The sequence below is a fragment of the Salvelinus fontinalis genome, chromosome 41 (genome assembly GCF_029448725.1).
Source record: "Salvelinus fontinalis isolate EN_2023a chromosome 41, ASM2944872v1, whole genome shotgun sequence".
Classification (NCBI taxonomy): domain Eukaryota; kingdom Metazoa; phylum Chordata; class Actinopteri; order Salmoniformes; family Salmonidae; genus Salvelinus; species Salvelinus fontinalis.
Window position 1 is genome coordinate 18,134,382 of NC_074705.1, and position 25,950 is coordinate 18,160,331.

General features: G+C 42.8%; 1 protein-coding gene across 1 annotated transcript in view; it reads right to left on the reverse strand.

Annotated features, from left to right (window-relative positions):
* Window positions 1–201: 201 nt before the first annotated feature.
* LOC129840498 (transmembrane protein 163-like) overlaps window positions 202–25,950 on the reverse strand; it is a 54,058-nt gene continuing 28,309 nt past the window's right edge. The window contains exons 6-8 of the mRNA XM_055908415.1: window positions 15,932–16,043; window positions 10,103–10,244; window positions 202–5,579 (exon numbers count right to left, since the gene is read on the reverse strand). Coding sequence (XP_055764390.1) covers window positions 5,519–5,579; window positions 10,103–10,244; window positions 15,932–16,043 — 315 coding nt within the window. The 3' untranslated portion in view covers window positions 202–5,518. The remainder of the gene's footprint in view (window positions 5,580–10,102; window positions 10,245–15,931; window positions 16,044–25,950) is intronic.

Sequence of the window (25,950 nt, forward strand, 5' to 3'; positions counted from 1 at the left end):
ACTTAAAAAATATATATATTCCTCGTTCGTGTTCTTTAAGTCATCCAAATGAAAACATTTTAAAATGTTTTCCAATTGAAAACGTTGTGTTTCTTATTGGCCAAGTTCTGGTAGTCACTCCCAGTTTCCGTCCGTTTTCTTACATTTGGTCCCTGCTGAACGCAACCCCGTTCTCCCAAAAAAGTAAAGTTCTCTCAGATGTGTAGAAACACCCCTAACACATTAGGGGTGTTACAGTGAGTTTAATGTGTAAATAATATAGAGTACATACTGCAGCAAGCATAGACCTCATATGAACCATAAATACTGAATTTCTGTGAACGCATTACCAACTATGCTAGACATTAAGTAGACAATCACAAACAGCATTTGTTTAAAAGAGCAATTCCCTGCAAGTAAACTTTCCAAGTTTATATTCTCATTTCCAGAATTCTGGGGTCTGTTCAGATGTTATACAATATTCATATTAATATGTAAAATTAAAAGTAAAAGTAAAATTACACATCATGTCAGCTCTATTCATTACATTTCTTTCTGCAATGTTCTGAGCAGTTTACGTACAGAATGTGCCCCAGCTCAATGGTTAAGGCTGTTTCTGTGCAGTGCAATTGTGGCTTGGAAAGGATGACATTTCCATCTGCTAATAAATGATATGCCTCCTTTGATACCTCACTGTCTTTGATTGGTGTCCGAGACCAGCGAGCCATGTAGCCCAAAGGCCGGGCAGATGTTGATATTGAGTCATTTCATCTTACCGTCCAAGCACATTGTTTGCAGCCAGTATCCACTGGCCTACCAGATACCCCGCAGCCCCCGCAAGGCATGGGGATCACAAGCTCTGAGGGACCATGTGCCTGACATCAGTCTACTTTTATTTAACACATACTTTTGACAGTAACCCTCCTAAAAGTCATTCATAAACATTTTTCATTGCCACATGTACTAGGAAGCTAAGTGTTTGTTTCTTTGGGCTTCAGGAATGTGACAAAAAGTGCCTCCCCACTGGGCACACACTGGTTGAATCAACTTTGTTTATTACGTTGAACTAACGTGGGATAAGCGTTGAATTGATGTCTTTGCCCAGTGGGTCAGACCTTGAAACGAAACCTTGCTGGGGTCCAGAGAAACTGCGTATCCCCCGTGGACGGTTTTGTACCTCAAACGTTCTTTATTCAGGCTAATGCTTCTTCATGATGTTGCTCCTTGCGTTCAGCCAGGGGTGAACAACAGACTGCTGCAAACTGATTGGCTGAACACGATACGCAACATCCGGGACTACCATTCCTAGGCATTTTTGTTGCCCTATCACCATTAAATATGGTGAAATTGACGCCATTGCAGCCTGAATGGAGAATGTTTTAGGTATGAAGCGGTCCACAAGTTATACGAGTGTGTTGCCGGCTGCATGTTGCAGCAGTCTGTTGTTTACCCCTGGCTGAACGCATGGAGAAACATCATGAAGTAGCATTAGCCACTCTAGCATGATGGTAGACAATGGTATTTCATAAAGTACATTTTCCCCCCACTTTTTCACCATTAAATATAGTGAAGGAGGAAATTGACACCTTTGCAGCCTGAATAGAGGATGTTTTAGGTACGAACCGTCCACGGGGGATACGCAGTTTCATACAATGCGTTTGGAAGGTAAGATGAAACAACTCAATATCGCCACCTGCTGGCCTTTGGGCTAAGAGCCATGGTGCTCCAAGGAGCCTGTCACGTTCCAGGCCAACTACATTGCAGACATGCATTGGATCAACCAATGGTTGTGTGCCACGTCATCGGCTGCAGAGTCGGGTATCAGATGAATTCATCATGTGATGTGGTCAAGTGATATTAGGGTCAGGCGTTCTTAGATCTGGCATGCTTCTGCAATGTAGCCTGGAACGCAGCCTTAGTGTTGCGCTTGCCGACAGCCATAAAGTTAGGGGGTGGTGTTAGTATCCATCCTTTTTGACTGAAAACAGTCACAGAAAACAAACGGTTACAGTGGTGCAACTCTTGCTCAATCACATTATCGAAGTACATTGAAACACATCCTAGATCCTGAACTTAGTACGTCAAATGACACTTTCCTTTGAGAAGACAACTATTGACTTTTAGCTTAAGCACTCTTAATACAGAACAACACCGCCACCGATTATCTAGCAAGTCTAGTTTCTGCTAAAATTGGCAATACCAATGTAAACATATCAACTTATATTACAATATGTACAAGAATTCATTGCTATGTACAAAAGGTGTTGGTAAGAATTAGAGTAAAGCCAGGATTCAATCCAGAGCGTGTTATAGTGCAGCACAGTTGACATGCAACAATGCCCCTTTTAAAGGCAATTTCCCCGGCGTTCGTGGAGATTGCATTTATGGCAAATGCTGCGAATGTCGGCTCAAATGTGAGTTAACTTTAAAAAGTGCATTTTTGGCTGTCCAGTGCACTGCTCTATAACGAGCCTCGGATTGAATCCTGGTCTAAAAAGCCATTTGGAGTGAGTGCAATGACCCGTCCCACCGGTAAACAAAAATCCCTTTCTATAAGTACAAAAATGTATTTGTATTATAGTGCACTATAATATATACTAGACTAATGTCTTATTGACAACTTTCCTTGGTACAGTATTCTGAAAGACTGAATCAGTATGCACAGCTTGGAGGCTTGATTTCAATCATCTTCCTTTAGGGCTCTATTCAAATCTGTATCCTGAAGCATTGCTGATTTCAAGGTCATTTCCTGTTGAGTCTACATCTGCAGTGTTAACGGTGAATGCAGTCTCCGCCAAACCGGGAACATTGCCTTCAATCATGCTGTACCGCTGAACTTCCGCGATTCAGATTGAATAGAGCCCTTAAGCGCACTCCTTGTGCAATGGGTCAACATTGTATTGCTGTATGTCAACACTGCATGCATGTAATTGTATAATGTCAACATTGTATTCATGTAATTCACATAACAATGATTTATGTGGATTATTTTCATTTTTGCAAACCACATACACTATATATACAAAAGCATGTGGACACCCCTTCAAATTAGTGGATTCGGCTATTTCAGCCACACCTGTCAGGTGTATAACATAGAGCACACAGCCATGCAATCTCCTTGGCAGTAGAATGGCCTTACTGAAGAGCTCAGTGACTTTCAACGTGGCACCGTCATAGGATGCCACCTTTCCAACAAGTCAGTGCTTCAAACTTCTGCCCTGCTGGAACTACCCCGGTCAGCTGTAAGTGCTGTTATTGTGAAGTGAAAATGTCTAGGAGAAACAATGGCAATGTGCTGTCCTCGATTGCAACACTCACTACCGAGTTCCAAACTGCCTTTGGAAGCAACGTCAGCACAAGAACTGTTTGCCGGGAGCTTCATGAACTGGGTTTCCATCGCCGAGCAGCCGCGCACACAAGCCTAAGATCACCATGTGCAATGCCAAACGTTGGCTGGAGTGGTGTAAAGCTCACCGCCATTGGACTCTGGAGCAGTGGAAATGTGTTTTCTGGAGTAATGAATCACGCATTACCATCTGGCAGTCCGACAGACAAATCTGGATTCGGCGGATGCCAGGAGAACGCTACCTGCCCGAATGCATAGTGCCAACTGTAATGTTTGGTGGAGGGGGAATAATGATCTTGGGCTGTTTTTCATGGTTCGGGCCCCTTAGTTCTAGTGAAGGGAAATCTTCAGCATACAATGACATTCTAGACGATTCTGTGCTTCCAACTTTGTGGCAACAGTTTGGGGAAGTCCCTTTCCTGTTTCAGCATGACAATGCTCCCGTGCACCATATAGAAATGGTTTGTCGAGATCGGTGTGTAAGAACTTGACTGGCCTGCACAGAGCCATGACCTCAACCCCATGTAACACCCTTGGGATGAATTGGAATACAAACTGCGACCCAGGCCTAATAGCCCAACATCAGTGCCTGACCTCATTAATACTCTTGTGGCTGAATGGAAGCAAGTCCCCGCAGCAATGTTCCAACATCTAGTGGATGATGGCTGTTATAGCAGCAAAGGGGGGACCAACTCCATATTAATGCCCATGATTTTGTAATGAGATGTTCGACGAGCAGGTGTCCACATACTTTTGGTCATGTAGTGTATATCCTACATATACAACTACATCCAGCATGGCAGATTGTGAAAGCTTTAAACAATATAATTATATATGGTATATTTACTCGCCAGGACGACCGTATTTCCCCCATCAGATTTGGTTAAGGAATTAGATAAGGAAGGGGGAATGGCCTAAAAAGGGATGACCTGTTGTGCTCTAGCCAACAGACTTGGCTGTAGTGCACAGAAAAAGACTTGTTTTAATTCCAGCGTAGTAATCTCTGGCTAGTATTTGGCTCCAGTCATGTTGTCTGTTGATGGTCTGCCACAGGCTTTTATTCAACACCCCTTAATGTGACCCTCTTAAGCAATACAGCAAACACAGATTCCATACATGAGTTGGTGACCGGGACATTTGTGCTTTCATATTCACTAATCAAATGATACAGGTTTTGTCCCAAATAGCACCCTATTCCCTATAGTGCACTACTTTTGACAAGGACCCATAGTGACTATGTAGGGATTAGGGTGCCATTTGAGACGCAAGCCATTGATAAGTCTTCTGTCACATTGTTATTGCACATGCTGTACTGCTATACTATACTCTTGTGTCTACAATTGATAATACAATGGGCATCTCAGAAATCCATTTTCCCTGCTGATTTGTTTTTAGCAAACATAGCAAACATGCCCTAGCAACTACCACCCTAAAATATACTTTACCTGTTACCACATCATGACTACATAAACGCAGCACATCTACTTTGAGCAGTGGCGTCATGAACAGAAATAGGCTGTGTGTGCCAAATGCCACCCTATTTCCTACATAGTGCACTTTTTATGGGCCCTGGTCAAAAGTAGTGCACTATAAAGGGAACAGGGTGTCATTGGGGACACAGCCAGTGTTACTGAACAAAATAAAAAGCCTATTAGAAACCATTGAAATCCCATATGGACTGAGATGCATATCTGAATCAGCCATCTTGTCCAAGGGGAGATAGAGATATGAACACCAGACTGTAATCAGTGGACAATGTGCAGTGCCTTTGTAGCGGCAGTGGCATCATTTCCTGACGACTCAGCAGCCCTCGTTCTTCGGTCTGTCCCTCCGCCTCCCCCTGCTTCGGCAGACGAGGAGGAGAAACATCGAGGGAAACCTCCTCCGTCTTCTCTTTGACTTCGTAATGACTCCTATGGATGGATCAGGTTCGGAGTCAGAGAGAGACAGGGCGAACGCTGGGGGAACGCCCAGTGGCACCTAAAATGCCACTGGGCTGGCACCGTGAGGTCTAAATCAATCAATAGGTTTGTCATGGTGACTGGAGAGATCTACCAGGAAGGATGGAGCTGAGCTGGATAGGGACTGGGCGTAGATATACATATCCTAGAACAGACACTGGACGTACACATACTGTATATAACCTAGAACCCATCCCCCACTGAGCCCTCGCTGCCCTTCCGTGGTCTTCTGTCACTCGAAGCGCTCGTAGTTCCTCGTCTGTCGCACTCGAGGGACCATATCAACCAGCAGCCTGTGACAGGAAAGAGACATTCATATTAATGACATCGCTAACATACACAGGCACACACACACAGGGACAGATACAACCGCATTTCATTGCCAATATTACATTAGTGAAAACCATCGCTCCTTGTAGTGGAAGTTCAGAATGTGTTGAGTAACTGAATCTATCACGTCGGATGATTTGAGTACATTTGTGTAACCACTGCAGCTGCTTCTGTTGACGGCATTTGTTGATGCACCCTGTGGTGTCATGTTTGGATTTCTTTCTCCCCCGAGTCTCTTTCATGATTGGAATGCTCCCTGGGACAGAACACTGCCAAGCCTTGTGAAAGGCTGCACTGCCAGTGTAGTGCAGTTTTCTTCAGCAGCGATGGAAAAGTTGGCGTAAGGGGGGGTTGTGGTAGTGGCAGTCTCCAATGGCGCCGTATGTGACCACATTTCTTTGAGGCCCTCCTCTTGGCCACAGAGACCAAATTTTGCTGTTTTAAAGCTAATTTTCTGCAATTCTACACATTTTGCAATGGGGCGGAGAGGACATTTTACAGTTTTAAAGTTAGTTTCCTGCAATTCTACACGTTATGTCAAAGGACTGAGAGAAAAAAAAAGTACATTTTAAAGATAATTCCATGCAATTCTACACATTTTGCCATGGCAATTCTACATATTTTGCCATGGCTTATGCTATCTCAGTGACTCAAACATAACAAAATCAATGAGTGCCCCATTCCATGACATGTTTGGAATTTTAGATTCTCCCTGACTGTCTGGTTTTTCATTTGGTGGTTGTTACTTCTCAAAGATGATCATATTTAAAAACACACTGACTATACTAAACATTAGGAACACCTTCCTAGTATTGAGTTGCATCCCGCCATTTTGCTCTCAGAACAGCCTCGGCTCGTTGGAGCATGGACTCTACAAGGGGTCGAAAGCGTTCCACAGGGATGCTGGCCCATGTTGACTCCAATGCTTCCCACCGTTGTGTCAAGTTGGCTGGATGTCCTTTGCGTGGTGGAGCCTTCTTGAGACACGGGAGACTGTTGAGCCTGAAAAACCCAGCAGCGTTGCAGTTCTTGACACAAACCGGTGCGCCTGGCACCTACTACCATACTCCGTTCAAAGGCACTTAGCTCTTTTGTCTTGCCCATTCACATTCTGAATGGCACAATCGATCTCTCAATTGTCTAATGGCTTAAAATTTCTTCTTTAACCTGTCTTCTTCCCTTCATCTATGCTGATTGGAGTGGATTTAACACGTGACATCAATAATGGATCATAGTTTTCACCTGGATTCTGTTGTCATGGAAAGAGCAGGCGTTTTTAATGTTTGGTACACTCAGTGTAAATAGTTCCATTATCTTTTTAAATACTTTATATGTGGTTTAAATCATTTAAGTTTACACTGAAAATATTTTACCATCACAAAAATGATTTTCAAAAATAAAATAAGATTCATTCTTCGTAGTGGCTGCCACGATTTAAAAGCGGCGGCCCGCCACTGCTAACTTAATATAGGGGAAACACTGATAGTGGGTATAACTAGTTTTCCCCCTATCATTATGCATTGCCTAAAATAGTTTGTCACCTAAAATATTCCTGGACTACGGTGGATGAATCACGATTACTTGCTATTCATGAAATCCAATTTAAAATTCTTGTTTTATAAACCTTCATCTGGATTCATTTAATATGGGTCGGATGTCCATAATGAAGGCTACGAGGTGCCTTCTCCTGTACAAATGAGTCAAACACTGAATGAATGAGTTTTGCTGTGTTTTCCGTCTGTATCTGAGATGCAAACAGGTTGTGGCACATTGACAGGGTTTTCCATACCCCCGGCATGTACTCTCCTGTACCTAGTTATTTTTCCATCTTTTTAAGTTCTTCAGTTGAACAGTTATTCGTTTGCAAAGATAAAGATTATAAGGATATGTTTTAAGGTCACAAACATAATCTGTAATGATTTATCTATATGTCTATATATCTATACATGCCCAGCAAAATTGTCACCTAAAAGTCTGGAGATAAGGCATGGTTTGACAAGAAGCGCAGGAGAACGACGAGGAAGAAGCGAGACCTCTTCCGCCAGCTTAAGAAAAACAACACTGCTAACAACCATTTAAAATATGCCCAAGCAAGACACTACTCCTACAACCAGGCTGAGAAGCAGAGGCTAGAAGGAACAGCAACGTCACACTCAGTAAGGAGCTTACTGATAAGACCATAACCAGTAGGAAATGGTGGAAGCACGTCAACTCCCTGTCTGGAGGAGCTGCCAATTCCCTGGACAGACGCCCCCTACAATCTGCTGTTTGAATATGGAACTGCGTCACAGAAGACATTGTTGCTGAAATCACTGACACTGTCCTTCAAACGCCCAGCAGATGCCTATCTCCTAACTTACCCACGCGCCTTGTAGGATGGAGTCCTTGACCTGCAGTAAACCAATGATTATGTCAATTGGATGTTGTCTGATATTGCTTTTGTTCACAATTGCACCCAATAAAAAAAGCAAAAAAAATGGGATAGCTAATTTAAGGTGGTTCAATACTGATGACGATTCTTAAGCCAGTATCATCCAATACCGATATGGAAGCTGATATACCATTTCATCCTGACAGATACCGCCATAAACAGAGTTTTTCAAGAATATTTCATTATTGTTATTATAGTTCACCAGTAGTGCTGCCAGGGGACATTTGAATCCCTCTCTTCCACCAATGATAGCATATTAGCGTGACGCTTATGCAACGTTCGATATTTCCATAGTTTCTCTTTTAGTTTTCTACAGCTCATTAGTTTCTTCTCGGTCAATGTAAATATGCTCAAATGTGTTTTCCTGCATATATACAATAGTTAATACCTGAGCGACACCTGATATCCCTGGCTCTGGCAGCGTGTCCGGCGTTTGAGCACCTGGACGCTGTCAGAGAAGATATCACTACGAGAGATCCTCTGTCTTGTCAGAAACGCAGTTCCAGTTTTGTCCTGCATGCTCCATCCACCGCGAGGCAGAGAGAGACTGAAACAGCCTGTGAAGATACTAGTGGGATCTATGGTGTGATTCACCACAGTCTACAGTACCTGGTTTCTGGTATTTTAATTGAAGTCTGCAGCTAGAGCTCATCTTTACCTTTTATCTGATAGTGGGGTGCACTGTATCCGGCAGCGTGTCAAACTCTATTTGGATTCATTGCTTCTTCTACACCCAGATCATCCCTGCCCAGAGAGCTCTCTTCGCCTGGGTGAAGAGGAACATCAAAATCATCATCTACTGGGCCATATTTATCCACAGGGTGTTGTTCAGTTGGTTTGACTTCGCTGTTGAACTTTCAACTACAGTTTTTTTTCTCTCAAGATTTATTTGGAAAGACTAACAGCACTTATACTGTACGTCAACAAATGGCCCTGCTTCTGGTCTTCCAAATGTCTTGTTTTGAAAATAATGTAGATTTTTTTTTGAGTCTGTCTGATGGTTTGGTTGCGATGTGCTACGGTGCGCTACCTGGGAAGAAACACGAAAAGCATGAAAGAGCGGCAGCACCTTCTCCTCTCCCCGACTGCAGTCAGCTGAGGGTCACCATCACTGGGATCATGCAAGGAAAGCTCTATTTATTTGCCGCGCTGTGGTTCTACATTCATTACTTCTGCGTGAATTTTTCCTCTACATACTTTGACATGACTATTCTCTGGACAGTCGGGGGGGAAAAGGAGAGTGAATTAGGTCAAAATCTGTCAAATGTTACAATACCTTTCTATTTTTGGAAGCGTGTTATTGACACTACAGGCAAAAAATAGTTTAGGAGCAGTTGCTAACTAACTGTAAATAATTGTAGCTAGCTAACTAACTGTAAATAATTGTAGCTAGCTAACTAACTTGACTTACTGTGGGGGAAACAATTAACTTTTTTTATAGTTAGTTAGCACCAAAAGTGGCTCCACTAATGTTTACAAGCGTATTGACTGTTTTGGTGTATGAATGTTGCTTTTGGCCCCACCTGGAAAACAATCTAAGCGAAACACTGGCCATGTTCGTTTTGCATCATTCCATTGGTCATAAAATGGTGAAATCTCCACCCACTGGTGCTGGGGCACCGGGCATTGTGAAACGTGCGCGCCCACTGGTATGTACAATGGAAGTTTCTACTCCAAGGGCATTCTGAATGGTTACAATTCAAATGACAATATTTCTGATACCTAAATAAGTGTGTTTCTCAGGGAACATGTGTGTAACAGTGATTGAATATTATGTTTCTTCTACATACAGATCTGGGATTAGCTTCCCCTCCCTGAATCCTAACCTTAACCCTTAACGGGCATAACTGACCCCAGGTCAGTGTTTAAAGGCAGCTTCCCCCTACACCAGGGGTACTCAACTCTTACCCTACCAGGTCCATAATTAATTGTACCCACCTGGTGTCCCTGGTCTAAATTAGTTCCTTATTAGAGGGGAACAATGACAACATGAAGTGGAACTGGCTTCGAGGTCCAGAGTTGAGCTTGAGGGCTCGACACAATGTACCCACTCACTTGACTCCGTAGGCCAGGATGATGAGGCCTATCAGGACCCCTATGGACCCGTCCAGGTACCACACTTTGGGATCGTGCTTGAACACCTCAGCACTGATTAGGATGGAGAAGCCCATGACCCCGCCCACCAGGGAGTTGAAACCTGTAGATCGGACAAGACAGGTAGACAAACAGTTTAGTGAAGTGTATTATCCCACATAGGGAAATTCATTTGATTCCAACAAACTATATAGAAATAGCTTGAACATTAACAACAATAATGAACACATGTATGTACATATATTTCATGAAATTACATGTAGTCTGCCACAGTCTTTATCCAAAAGTCCAGAAGACAGACAGACACGGACGAACAGAGAGACGACTTTGAATCCTTTTCTATTGTCTCTCTCCTCATTCGATTCCTACTGTATAAGAGCCCACTTACTGGCTCCTCTGCACCTCAAAAACACACCGACTGACGAGGACCTCTGCCAGTCTTTTACATAGTGTACGTTTGACATGACCAGACTGGGCACGTCAATTACCTCAGTAAAGAATATAATCTACGGCGCTGCATTCCTAGGGGCAATCTGCAGTTCAAACAACAACAAAGGGACACCCCGCCACTGTTATGGAAAGCAGCTGCGAGGACTGACCATCCATGAGATCAAAATTACACTGAGGCTATACAGTGTTTGTTTACAGTGACATTGTTGAAAAACAAGCAAAACAAGCTTATATTTTGTGTTCTCATGCAGTGTGACAGTTGAACTGCTTATGAAGCATTTATAAGTTATATTCTTCAAGAATCAATATATATATCAGTATATATCATTCATTTAGAAGTCCAAATATGTATGTAGCAATCACAGATTGCCCCTTGGAAGGCTTGTTTAATGACAATGACACGCGGCGAGAGGAAAATCTGGTGGGTAATTAACTCCTATTCTGCTAGCTGTCACATACAATTTAATGAACCTCACACACACACACTTTAATGAGCGAGTGTCTCCATCCAAAGCTGACCTTTCAAACTGGTTTGACGCCAGCCTGTCTGCCACAAATCTCTTATTGAAACGAGAAGGGGACATTTAAAGAGCTCAGGAGCTACGGAGTTGTCCATAAAGACTCCTAAGTAGTGAACAACTTTCTCAAGTGTAGAAGGAAATCGATGTACGGCCCAGTACCTGAGGATACCGGGCGATTCTACTGTCTGTGTGGGTAAGAATCCCAGCGCCTACCGGCTCTAAAAATATGGGAAGAGAGTGCTTATTCATGTTCTTACAAAATTACAGATACAAGTGAAGTGATACAAGTGAAGCATTCATATGGATCCATCTGAAATGACACACTATTCCCTATATTTTACATTTGAATTATTATTGTTGAACATAAAATACTGTTAAAACACCAGCAAATCAGCTCCAAGTGATTTTAATTTTGTTCCAAAGTATTCCCACCCATAATATAAATCTATTTATGATTGTATACAAATGTAAGCAATGTTTGAAATTATTATGTTTTAGTTATATCTGTTTGTGCTTCTTGTGGTCAATTTGCAGTCTTCAAATTATTTGTAATTATACTGAACAAAAATATAAACGCAACATGTAAAGTGTTGGTCCCATGTTTCATGAGCTGAAATACAAGATCCCAGAAATGTTCCATATGCACAAAAAGCTTATTTCTCTAAAATGTTGTGCACAAATTTGTTTACATCCCTGTTAATGAGCATTTCTCCTTTGCCAAGATAATCCATCCACCTGACAGGTGTGGCATATCGAGAAACTGATTAAACAGCATGATCATCACACAGGTGCACCTTGTGCTGGGGACAATAAAAGGCCACTCTAAAATGTGCAGTTTTGTCACACAACACAATATCCACCAGAGCTGTTGCCAGAGAATTTCGTGTTAATTTCTCTAAATAAGCTGCCTCCAACGTCATTTTGGACAATTTGGCAGTACGTCCAACCAGCCTCACAACCACAGACCATGTGTAACCATGCCAGCCCAGGACATCCACATCTGGCTTCTTAACCTGCAGGATCGTCTGAGACCAGCCACCTTGACAGCTGATGAAACTGAGGAGTATTTCTGTCTGTAATAAAACCCTCTTGTGGGTGAAAATTCATTCTGATTGGCCAACCCCTGGCTGCGCCCCTGCCCAGTCATAAGAAATCCATAGATTAGGGCCTAATTAATGTATTTCATTTGACTGATTTCCTTATATGAACTGTAATTCAGTAAAATCGTTGAAATTGTTCAAAGTTGCGTTTATCAAATCAAATCAAACTATTGGTCACATACACATATTTAGCAGATGATATTTCGGGTGTAGCGAAATGCTTGTGTTCCTAGCTCCAACACTGCAGTAGTATCTAACAATTCACAACAATAAAAACAAATCTAAAAGAATAGAATACAGTATATACATATGAAACGAGTAAAGCAGGTTGTAAACATTATTAAAGTGACTAGTGTTCCATTATTAAAGCGACCAGTGATTCTATGTTTATGTATATAGGGCAGCAGCCTCTAAGGAGCAGGGTTGAGTAACCGGGTGGTAGCCGGCTAGTGATGGCTATATATGGCCTTGAGATAGAAGCTGTTTTTCAGTCTCTCGGTCCATGCTCTGATGCACCTGTACTGACCTCGCCTTCTGGATGATAGCGGGGTGAACAGGCAGTGGCTCGGGTGGTTGTTGTTCTTGATTATCTTTTTGGCCTTCCTGTGACATCGGGTGATGTAGGTGTCCTGGAGGGCAGGCAATGTGCCCCCGGTTGGGCTGACTGCACCACCCTCTGGAGAGCCCTGCGGTTGCGGGGCGGTGATACAGCCCGACAGGATGCTCTCAATTGTGCATGTGTAAAAGTTTGTGAGGGTCTTAGGGGCCAAGACAAATTTATTCAGCCTTATTCAGCCACAAACAGTGTGGGTGGACCATTTCAGATTGTCAGTGACGTGTACGCCGAGGAACTTGAAGCTTTCCACCTTCTCCACTGCAATCCTGTTGTCTGCTGTTTCCTGAAGTCCATGATCAGCTCCTTCATTTTGTTGACGTTGAGGGAGAGGTTATTTTCCTGGCACCACTCCACCAGGGCACTCACCTTCTCCCTGTAGGCCGTGACGTCATTGTTGGTAATCAGGCCTACTACTGTTGTGTCGTCTCCAAACAAACTTAGGGAGGAGGCTTCTGATATTAACATTCATGAAACCAAGGCTTTTACGGTTACAGAAGTCAACAAATGATAGCGCCTGGGGAATAGGAGTGGAACTGAGGGCTACAGGGCCTGGGTTAACCTCTACATCACCAGAGGAACAGAGGAGGATAAGGGTACGGCTAAAGGCTATAAGAACTGGTCGTCTAGTGCATTGGGGACAGAGAATAAAATGGGCAGATTTCTGTGCGTGGTAGAATAGATTCAAGGCATAATGTACAGACAAGGGCATGGTACGATGTGAGTACAGTGTAGGTAAACCTATGTGTTGCGTGACGATGAGAGAGGTTTCGTCTCTGAAGGCATCAATTAACGTAGATGAGGTCTCCGCATATGTGTGAGGTAGGAAGAAGGCATTTTGAGCGGGACTGAGGGCTCTACAGTGAAGGCATATTGACATTAAAGAGAGGCATAAAGCAATCACAGGTGTTGATCAGGAGAGCTAAGACAACAACGTGTAAATGGCGATGAATGGGCAGAGCGGGTCAGTTAGGTACATACAGGACCTGAGTTCGAGGCTGGGGCCGACAGGTAAACAAAATGAGGTACCGTGTTATTGAAACAGTCCAGGGAGAGTAGCAATAGGTGAGTCCGAGTGCTGTTCGGTAGTCACAACTTCGCTGGGCGAGCAGGGGACACAGCGTTCAGAAAAAGCTAGCGGGCCAGGCTAGTAGATGGTTCAGCGGCGATATCGTAACAGAATAGCCTTTTGAGACCACATCGGGCCATCACGTCGGCAGTCCAGTCATGATGGATCGGTGGGGCTCCGTGTCAACAACAAAGGGTCCAGGCCAATTGGCAAAGTAGGTATTGTAGCCCTATAATTAGCTGGTATATGGGTCTAGCTCGGGGCTAGCTCAAGGCTAGCTGGTGCTTGCTTCGGGACGGAGGCGTTAGCTAACAGTAGCCACTCATTTGCAGCTAGCTAGCTGCGATGATCAGAAGTAATGATCCAGTGTAATGATCCAGAGAGGCAGGAATCCGATGATATGGAAGAGAGAAGCAGTCCGATATGCTTTGGGTTGATATCACGCTGTGCAAGACTGGCAGGTGTTGTCCGAGCTAAGGCTGGCTGATGCCGGGGGGGAAAAGTCGAGGACCGCTAGCCGTGGCTTAGAAAGACTCGTAGCTAGTTAGCTGGCTAGCTCCTGATGGAAGTTCCAGTTATAAGTAATAAAAATAGCAGATCCGTACCACATTGGGTGAGGCGGGTTACAGGAAAGTATATTTAGTTCGTATATAGAAAGTGAGATTAAGATATATACGAATAAGACCGGCTATTTGCAAGGGATAAGACACGGGATAAGACAAACGACAGATATACACGTCCTACTGATCTGCCATCTTGGATTTGGATGAAACTTGTTGATAGAACTTCGGTAGCCTTTTCCTCAAATATGCTTTGTTAAAACCCCCAGCTACAATAAATGCGCCCTCGGGATATGTGGCTTCCAGTTTTTTACAAAGTCCAGTGTAGTTCCTTGAGGGTTGTCGTGGTATCGGCTTGAGGGTGAATATACACGGCTGTGACTATAACCGAAGACAATTCTCTGGAGAGGTAATACGGTCTGCATTAGATTGTGAGATTTTCTAGGTCAGGTGAACAAAAGGACTTGAGTTTCTGTACATTATCACAATCACATCATGAGTAGTTAATCATGAAACATACACCGCCGCCTTTCTTCTTCCCGGAGAGTTCTTTATTCCTGTCTGCGTGATGTACTGAGAACAAAGCTGGTTGTATGGACGGGGACAGTGTATCCGGAGAGAGCCATGATTCCGTGAAACAGAGTATGTTACAGTCCCTGTTGTCTCTCTGAAAGGAGATCCTCGCCCTGAGCTCGTCCACCTTATTGTCCAGAGACCGAACATTAGCGAGTAATGGTGTGCACGCCTCCTGAGTAGGACTAGAAGTCCACTCTGAATACCTCTTCTCCGCCGGCGGCGGAGGATACGAACAAAGGATCCAACTCGGGAAAGTCGTATTCATGGTCGTTATGCTGGTGAGTTACTGCCGCTCTGATATCCAAAAGTTATTTCCGGCTGTATGTAATAACACAAAAAATGTTCTGGGCTAATAATGTAAGAAATAACACAACAAAAAAACGAAATACTGCAAAGTTGCTCAGGAGCTAGAAGCAGAGCTACCATGTCTGTCGGCGCCATCTTCTTATGTTTCGGCCCCCTGACCATCTGCTCAAGAAAAGAAATCGGCCCGTGGCTAAATCTAGTTGATGGTCACTGCCCTATATAGTGCACTAAGTAGTTCCCAATACATTCCACAGATTTCATGATGGTGTTTTTAAGCCAATCACCTTCCATCTTCGTGCACTATGGAAATAAGGCGCCATTTCAGACACAGCCATAGCCTTCTATACACCATACCTTTTCCCCTTTTCATTTTTCTCAATGATTCTCTATGGAGTTTTTCCCCCTCGTGCTCCACCCTTCCCCCAATTCTCTAATTGGCCTGAACTCAAGTGGGAGTGGCCTAGATCAGGCAGAAGTATGCGTTGCTACAGATCAAGGAACACCTTCTCCTCCTCCCAATCCAAGTTGGAAAAATTAAAGAAACTGACCCAAGATTAGTGTCTTGGAGCAACTACACACTGAGTTGGGTACCTACCGTCTGTGATGAGGGCTCTGCTGGTGAGCACCCTACCCAGCATGAACTTGAACACGGCCAGAATGATACACAACACGCCACTGACGATGGACACACTGAAGAGGAAGTCATCCTGATAGAGAGAGAGAAGTAGAGGAGAGAGGAGGAGAGGGAGGATTGAGAGAGAGAGGTGATGAAGAGGGAAAGAGAGAAAGAAAAGAGAGAGAGAGAGAGAGAGAGAGAGAGATGAAGAGAGAGAGACTGGGTAAGTGTTGCAGAGTGCCTCCGCTGTAGAATTAATATTGCACTATGGCCTTGAAGGCATGAAAACCTGCATTTCTGCACGGTTAACAACCTCATCAGTCCCATTAAATCCCCCAGTGAAAGAATGCACCACTTTCACCAATCTGCTTGCTCTGCCCTCATATTTAGCCTCACATTGAAGTGTTTTACCATTTTCTTTTCAGTACAATCATAAACAGTTTAATTTAGGAGTTTCATTGAAAAATGTCAACAACTACAAAATTAGGTTGCCAAGCAAAAACCTGATATAAAACTAATTTATAAGAATGCTGTAAGTACAGGAACTGTCTGCTCAGTGGGAAATTAATATCCAACTAGTCAGTGACAACTGTGTGGAGTTTGGAGTTTGTGACAGCAACTATGTACGCTTATTACAGTATTGTAGACACTTTGTTCTGGGATTTCCTATGATCTTCTATGTAGAAGAACCCCTTACCTTCTAACGACTTGTGTGGCCTGTTTCGCCAAAGCAAAACAGATGACATGTGCATGTTCGTGAGAGTCTCAGTTTTTCATATATGGGTCATAATAGTTTGTAGGTCAAACCAGACGTTTTTGTTAGAAGAACCGTTTTCGGGATCCGCCCGTGTCTCACATACAACGCTCTAGCTCAGCCTCCGTTCTAGCTCAGCCTCCGTTCTAGCTCAGCCCACGTTCTAGCTCAGCCTCCGTTCTAGCTCAGCCTCCGTTCTAGCTCAGCCCACGTTCTAGCTCAGCCTCCGTTCTAGCTCAGCCTCCGTTCTAGCTCAGCCCACGTTCTAGCTCAGCCTCCGTTCTAGCTCAGCCCACGTTCTAGCTCAGCCCACGTTCTAGCTCAGCCTCCGTTCTAGCTCAGCCTCCGTTCTAGCTCAGCCTCCGTTCTAGCTCAGCCCCCGTTCTAGCTCAGCCCCCGTTCTAGCTCAGCCCCCGTTCTAGCTCAGCCCCCGTTACAGCTCAGCCCCCGTTATAGCTCAGCCTCCGTTCTAGCTCAGCCCCCTGTTCTAGCTCAGCCTCTGTTCTAGCTCAGCCTTCGTTTTAGCTCAGCCTTCGTTCTAGCTCAGCCTTCGTTCTAGCTCAGCCTCCGTTCTAGCTCAGCCTCCGTTCTAGCTCAGCCCCCGTTCTAGCTCAGCTCCCGTTCTAGCTCAGCCCTCGTTAATTTTATTTATTTATTTATTTTACCAGGTAAGTTGACTGAGAACACGTTCTCATTTGCAGCAACGACCTGGGGAATAGTTACAGGGGAGAGGAGGGGGATGAATGAGCCAATTGTAAACTGGGGATGAGCCAATTGTTAATCACACACTTATGGTTGGTATCATGATGCAGAAGAAATAGACCAATCAAATGCAACAACCCAGCAGTCTGTAGCTCAAACACAAAATGTTTACAAGGGGTTAGAAGCCCTAATACCTGCCGGCAGGATGGTGGGACTCAAAGTGTTTTAAACAGGCAACGAAGAACAGCCAGAGATAGACTACAATTAAGTAGAAGGACAGTGAAACCTGTAAGCCCAGTAAACACATGGTATATTCCTGAGTCACAGTTTGTTATATATTACTGAGATGTTAGTGCAGGGGCGCAACATTCACTATGGACGGGGAAGGTCATGACCCCCTCACGTTCTAAAATTCCTTTCCTAGTTTTATCAATGCACTGTGATAAAAGAAGAAGGACCAGTGTTCTTTAGGACTATGCAGATGACTCGGAGCAGTCGGGCTGTGTGAAAGCAAAATGAAAGACTGGCTTTAGGACCGTGGGAGTTGCTGTCAGTGTATGTGTTGCACTCTTTTGGTGGCAGAGAGCTAGCCAAGGGTTAGCTAGCTAGCACACTAGCTATTCTTTTTGTCTCACTCACACTGGACCAGAATCAATCAAGATAAAACCAGTGGCCAAGCAAATAAAGACTGATATTCAGACTTTTTTTTGACCGCAATGTGAGTCTGTATAGCCATGTATTGATCTGTCAGTTTCCCTAGCTAATTCATTTCAACTTTTTGTTCTCACACTGACACTAAAATACTGTAATATGCAGGAAATTAGCTTTAGATTAGAATTATTTGTGTTTGTCCGCCTCCACTTCTAAAACCATTGTTGCGCCCCTGAGTGATTATACGTAGTTAGCTATAAGTATAGTATACAAGGTCTATAAAGTTTACATGAGATATACTAAAACATGCCATTGTTTTCTATGGGGATTTTTTAAATCATGAATTTAATCATTTCACTTGCTGAATTTACAGAATTGAGAACTGAATTGACCCCAATCCTAATATGCTGCACATTGCGCACCATTTCAAATCTCTTTTATGGGAAGTCTTCAAAAATTCCTAGTCTGGTCCCAGATCTATTTGATCTTCTATGGCCGTAGAAGCTAGCTATACAGCACAAAGAGACCTGGAATCAGGCTAGGGAAGACCTGCTCCCCCAATGACTTCTTCTGACACTCCTTTTAATATTGAAAATTCTTAGCACTGAGGTGCTTGGGTTGAACGAAGCACATGGCATTTAAAAGCCCTCTGAGGAGATGAGATGGGAGATGGCTAAGCAGAGATCAGGGCTGTATGGAGGAGGGTGAGTCACTCTCTCTCTCGCTCTAATTCACAGGCTGCGTCGCAAATGGCACCCTTTTACACATCTAGTGTACTACTTTTGACCAGGGTCCATATGGCTCTGGTCAAAAGTAGTGCACTATGTAGTAGGGAATAGACAGTTGTTTGGAATGCAGCCAGAGAGACACACTCAACATTCAAACACAGTGCCTGACATTTACAGTTGACAGTCCAGGTTTTTCTGTGAAGAATCGAATTCACATCTCATAAGCTGCATCTCAATTTTCTACCCTTCTCCTGAAGATTTGTCTTACAATGGTAAATCTATCCAGCTAATACAGAAGGTGTGTCCAATCCCATGTAGACGGTGTCTCCTCTTAAACTAAATTTTAATACACCTGTTTCGGGAACAACTCAGGCCCTATTCTCACTGCGAGATATGAAGGAGAGTCTGAGGAGCGGGGTGGCGAACCAGAATTCTACTTTTCATTTCACATGACATACTTGCCTTACCTTCAAATTGACCGTAAATATCACAGTAGCCACTAGCCAGTAACCACAAACTAATCAACAACGACAGACATTTATTTCCTAAAACATATTAGCTACACTGTTGAATAATGCAACCAAACCATATTACACTCTTCAATTCATAAACATGTGCAGATAATTAAAAGGTTTATTTTCTCGTCTGTAGGCTACTGTACATTACATTTCACTTCAAGACAAAAGCACAGAGTTGCTAATAGCATGTCTTCATCAAGTAGCGATAGCATATCAAAAATGAACGATTAACCCTCTCATACGAATTTAGAAGCACAGTAGGGCCTACCTTTCAACATTACAACAAGCCGGGCTTTATATTATGCAAATCATTACACGTGTAAAAGCAACTTGCAACTGAAAACATGGGTTTAAGTGAATTCACTGCAACAAGCCGTTTTATATGGAAGCCCATACCAGCAACCAAAAAAATTGAATGAAATAAAATGCCTCATGATTTGTCAACATGCACAACGTCAGCGCTTCCGTCTGACTGTAGTCTACTGATAATAACCACAGCTACAGCAAGCCTAGAGGAGCCTATGCGCTCTGATCCCATCTGGGCCGGGCCTTGGGGAAACATAACGTCATGTTTTTATAGCCTTAAATAGGCCCATTTATTTGTGTTCTGGGAAAATGTGAATGTGATCAACTTTGGTTTATATTCGAACTTTGGGTGGCTCGGCTAACTAGGCCTTTTTAATAAAACATGATTGACTGGAATGAATCAATCAAAACAATAGTGATGACATACTGTGTGAGTATCTTTTTAACTACAAATACAAAGGCCTACACTATGTAACCCTGCCTACAGCGAGCTCGAACCCGTTACCTTTATTGTCCAATCGCAGTTGTTATCGCTTTGTCTGTGTAAAGGGTTTTAATGTTTTCATCAAAGGATTTAAGAAACAAACTTTCAAACGAAAGGAAACTTCTTGGCAGGGGGAAAAATCATTTGAATAAATGTGGGTTTTGACACTCTTAGGTGTAGGTGTTATAACCAGCCATAAAATAAGGTTATGTCAAGTTATGTCAGCTGTTAAGACATATTATGACATGGTTATGACAGTGTCATAACGTGGCACTGGGTGTCAAGTATAGTGTTACCGATTCTTTTACTATTTCATACCCTACAAATATTAGTAAAACACTATACATTTCAGCTGTTTCAAAAACATTGCTCTGCTATTACCATTTATACCGTAGGAGTGTTGGCTCAACAAAACAATTCTGTTTACACTGCCCTGCTTCAAGGGCAGGCGGCAGGTAGCCTAGTGGTTAGAGCGTTGGACTAGTAACCGAAAGGTTGCAAGATCAAATCCCCGAGCTGACAAGGTAAAAATCTGTCATTCTGCCCCTGAACAAGGCAGTTAACCCACTGTTCCTAGGCCGTCATTGAAAATATGCATTTCTTCTTAACTGACTTTCCTAGTTAAACAAAGGGTTAGGGTTAAGAGGAAATAGAAAATCCAATACAACAAATCCCAAAAACTCAAACCAAATATTACCACAGAAACAAACAAAAAAAACATGACAAGAATGATCAGTGCGGACTAAACAGAATGCTCTCTACAACTTTACAAAAATGCTAACATTTTTTTGTGCTTATCTTTCGATGATAAATATGTCTAATAAGTGTTAGCCTATAGACAAGATTACACTGACAATAATATGATGAGTGACAATATTAGGCCTATCAGGAGCAAGGATCGAACCAATATGCAGCGTGGTTTGAATACATACTTGTTTTATTAAAGAAAGACGAACACGAAAAAACACTTGATAAACTACAAAACAATAAACGACGTTAACAGACCTGAACTTGTGAACATATAACATGAACGCACGAACAGGAAGGAACACACGAATGAAGTGAATGAAACGAACGAAAACAGTCCCGTGTGGCACAAACACTGACACAGGAACAATCACCCACAAACAAACAGTGAGAACAGCCTACCTTAATATGGTTCTCAATCAGAGGAAACGTAAAACACCTGCCCCTGATTGAGAAACATATCAGGCTAATTGAAAATGAACCCAACATAGAAACACATAACATAGAATGCCCACCCAGCTCACGTCCTGACCAACTAAACAAAGACAAAACAAAGGAAATAAGGTCAGGAACGTGACACTATCAGTTGTCAAATTGTACATGAAGAGATGGTGGCATCTTGTAAATGACAGAGTCACATGCATGTAAAACAGTGTGATTCCTATATCTGAAAGAGCATATTCTGCAGTTTCTATGACATTGCTCTGGCCGCTAAGCAAAAGCGAGTAACATAATAAACGTAAATGATTATGTTATTCTGTCGTCAATGGATGAATGGGCGAAAGAAACCAGACAGAAACTGATAAAGGTGCATGTGACTTCAGTTAAGTTTTGTTTAGCTGCCGATGTCGAAACCAAGTACTTGCTCAATGGCTTTCCATATCAGGGGAAAGAAGAAACCAGGCCAGCGGGTGAGCGACTGTTTGAGCCTGTGGCTTTGAGACTCGTAGAGCCTTACACGAGCAAAGGCAGAAATGTGACCATGGACAACTTCTTCGCATCAATTTCCCTGGCAGACAAGTTGATTGCAAAGAAGACTAACCAGCGAACCAACAAGGCTGGAGCCCCCCCCCCCCCCCCCCCCCCCTTCTGCGCAAAACAACATACCAGCGGAGCTGTACTCCACATCAGTGATGGAGAGTGGTAAAGCAACACTGTTTGCATCCTCAGCACAATGCATTCCCACTGGATCTGGCATGTGAGCTTCCTGAGAACCACATCAACTGCAAAAGCAGAAGATACAGCCGCCAAGCAGGCCGCCAAGGGCACAATACAGTGTCTGATACAATCAACTGTTTTTATGTCTTGTCATGAATATATTTCCACTAATATTTCTTTATGCAGTTCATCCTTTACAATTGTTCATGGTTTTGTTCAGGAATGCAGGAAATGGGTGGTTATATTACTATTATTATCATCTTTTTCGTTTCTACTGGACTTTATTAATTTCTATAACTCTATTATTAATCGAATCTACAAATACAGCTGATCAAATGGATTCCACTGTAATGTTTTTATTGGAAGAGAAACGAAAATAGGATATAGGCCTACGTTTTATCTAGGACTTTGCACAATTTTTTTTTTTTTTTTTAAACATCCTTGACTCTATCTAAACAAATAACTATTGTTGTTATTTGTTTTATTTGATATATTTCCATTAATATTTCTTCATGCAATTAATCCTTTACAATAGTTTATGCACTATTTATCAAGCATTTATTTATCAAGCAGGTTTGCGCACCTTGCAGGTTGATATGCATACATATGCTGTAAGGCTCGCCAGGCATTGTTCTCAAGCGGGTACGTATACGCTAAAAGGCCAGCGGTTCTAGTGTTAAATGTGTTTCACGATAGGTGTGCCTCCAATAATTGGCCTCATTCCCTCGAGCCAAATCATAGGTAGTGGTTAAGAGATGCGATCAAGAGATGCTAGAACGAGGAGCTCCACCCTCTCTCTTTGCAAATTACGGGCCAAATATCCCCTCCCGAAATTCAAAAGCAGCTAACACCTATAAAATCGCGATTTGTCCAATTAACCAATGATGAAAAACCCAAACACCAGAAGTGCTTATGACATCAATGTCCTTAGGCTACCTTGTTTGCTTTCTATTATTAAAAACGGGCACTTAGCTTCGACTTATTGCCTGGCAACAGAGTAATGCAGTTAGCTATTCTAGTAGTGTGAAGGCCACGGTTCTCTTTTAACACCTGAGCTCTGCCACATTCCTCCTGTAATTATCCACCAGGAAGAGAGAGACCACAACAGCGTGTTTCACCTCACAGATCTCTCTGTTTCTCTCTCTGGTTTCTATCGCTCTGTTTTCTCTCTCGCTTCCTTTTTTTATCTATCTCTCTCATGCACCGACAGCAGCCAGATAAACACTTGTTTCTCTTCACAAATCTCTCTCTCTCTTTGTTTCTCTTTCTCTCTCACACTCTGTCTGCCTGAATGTCTCGCTCTCTCTCGCTTTGTCTCCCTCCCTCTCACTTTCTGTGTGTGTTTCTATCCCTCTCTGAGCCTCTTCACACGTACTACACTTTTCGTAAAAATACCGTTGGCTACACATATTGCGCAAATGTAAACTTGCGTACTTGCTACGTCTCGACCGTTACCTCCGGAGGTAGCGCAAAACACTTAGCAGTTACCTCCTTGAAGCAGGGCAGTAAACAGAATTGTCTCGTTGAGCCAACAGTCCTACAGTATACATGGTAATAAAACATTTTATCCTATTTGAGCCTTGTTTTACTTCGTTTTGACCTGAAATTGCAGTAACAGCCTGTTACATTTTGAATTTGTCGCAGCAGCTGCCGGCTGCACTGAGCCACGTAAAACTATGGAAGCCCATCCCCACCTCCAAAAACATGTCAAGTGTAGATCATTTGTAACATTGTGTGGTGATTTCAGAGATGGCACCACAGGTCCAAAAGTGGTGGGGAGGAAATTGTTTTTCCTGATCTGGTAGTAAGTACAATAGGCTAATCTAACCAAATCCGGACCCTAGTTGTAGCGTATGACAAAATAATAAATCGGCTTTGATGGGACCAGATAATTGCTCTAATCAGGGCATTTGTTTGTTTTTTTAACTCCTGGAAAAACTCCTGGCCCTAGGGTGTAAGAAAACATTAAAACCCTTTACACAAAGAGACAACTGCGATTGGACAATAAAGGTAACAGGGTTGAGCTCGCTATATGCAGGGTTACATAGTGTAGGCCTTTGTATTTGTAATTAAAAAGATACTCATACAGTATGTCACCACTATTGTGTTGATTCATTCCAGTCATATCTACATAGCTTAAGCTATAAAAACATGACGTTGCATTTCCCCTGGCACAGATTGGATCAGAGCGAATAGGCTTCTCTAGGCTAGTTGCATCTGTGGTTGTTATCAGTAGGCTACAGTTGATCCGAGTGAAGCAGACTAATTGTGCACATTGACAAATCATGAGGCTTTTTATTTAATTGTTTGGGTGGCGGGTATGAGCTTCCATATATAACACCTTGTCGCAGTGAATTCAATTATGCCACCGTTTTCAGCCGCAATTACCACGTGTATTAATGATTTGCATGATATTGCTAAAAATTTAGCCTGGTTTGTTGTAATGTTGTATGGTAGGCCTACTGTACTTTTATATTCGTATGAGGGGGTTAATCGTTCATTTTTGATAGGCTGAAGTTACTTGATGAAGACATGCGGTTATAGCAAGTCTGTGCTTTTGTCTTGAAGCTAAAATGTAATGAGTGTAGCCTACAGACGAGAAAATAAAACCTTTGTCTGCACATACAGTGCCGTCAAAAAGTATTTGCCCCCTTTATACTGAATGTTATCAGATCTTCAACAAAAACTCCAATATGGACGACACGGGTCTCATTATGCCTGGCAAAAACCAAACACTTCATTCCACAGTAAGAACCTTATACCATCGGTCAAACATGGTGGTGGTAGTGTGATGGTTTGGGGATGCTTTGCTGCCTCAGGACCTGGACAATTTGCCTAAGTAGAATGGACCATGAATTCTGCTATGTGTCAGAGAATTCTACAGGAGAATGTCAGGCCATCCATCTGTGAGCTGAAGCTGAAGCGCAGCTGGGTCATGCAGCAGGACGATGATCCAACACACAAGTCTACACGAACATGGATAAAAAGCAACACATTTGAAGTTTTGGAATGGCCTACTAAAAGTCCAGACATTATCCCAAATTAGATGTTGTGGCAGGACTTGAAACGAGCAGTTCATGCTTGAAAACCCACAAATGTGGCTGAGTTAAAGCAGTTCTGCATGGAAGAATGGGCCAAGCATTCCTCCACAGCAACGTGAGAGACTGATCAACAACTACAGGAAGTGTTTGGTTGCAGTCATTGCAGCTAAAGGTGGCACAACCAGTTATTGAGTGTATTTACTTTTTTGGGTGTTGTATAACTTTGCTTATGAAATAAATTAAATAAGTATGTAATTGTTGTGTTATTTGTTCACTCAGGCTCCCTATATATAATATTAGCTTTTGTTTGAAGATATGATAACATTCAGTATCAAAAATAGTCAAGAAAATTCAAAAGGGGGCAGCTCTGTACACGCTGGTTAATTGTTGCATTATTCAAGAGTGTAATATGGTTTGGTTGCATTATTTAATAGCGTAATATGTTTTAGAAGAAAAGTCATTGTTATTGTTGAACAGTTTGTGCTTACTGGCTAGTGGCTACTGTGATATTTACGGTCAATTTGAGGTGCGGACCAAGAATGTTGCGTTGCCAGCCACAACAAAAGGTATGTCATGTGAATTGATAAGTAGAATTCTCGTTCGCCACCCCGCTCCTCAGACTCTCCTTCATATCTCGTAGTGAGAATAGGGCCTCTCTCTCTGTCCCTCTCTCCATTCTGGAGGTGTTGTCTCTTCACACATTCCCACCTGAGAGTCTTGTAAATGGAATTCACACCCGATGTGACCAGTCTGGCGATGCGAGAATGGAACTATGTATTAGCTCTCGGAGTTTATACTAAGTCGTGTCCCAAATGGCACCATATTCCCTACAAAGTGCACTACTTTTGGCCCCGGCCCATAGGGCTCTGGTCAAAAATAGTGCACTACGTTGGGAACATGGTGTCATTT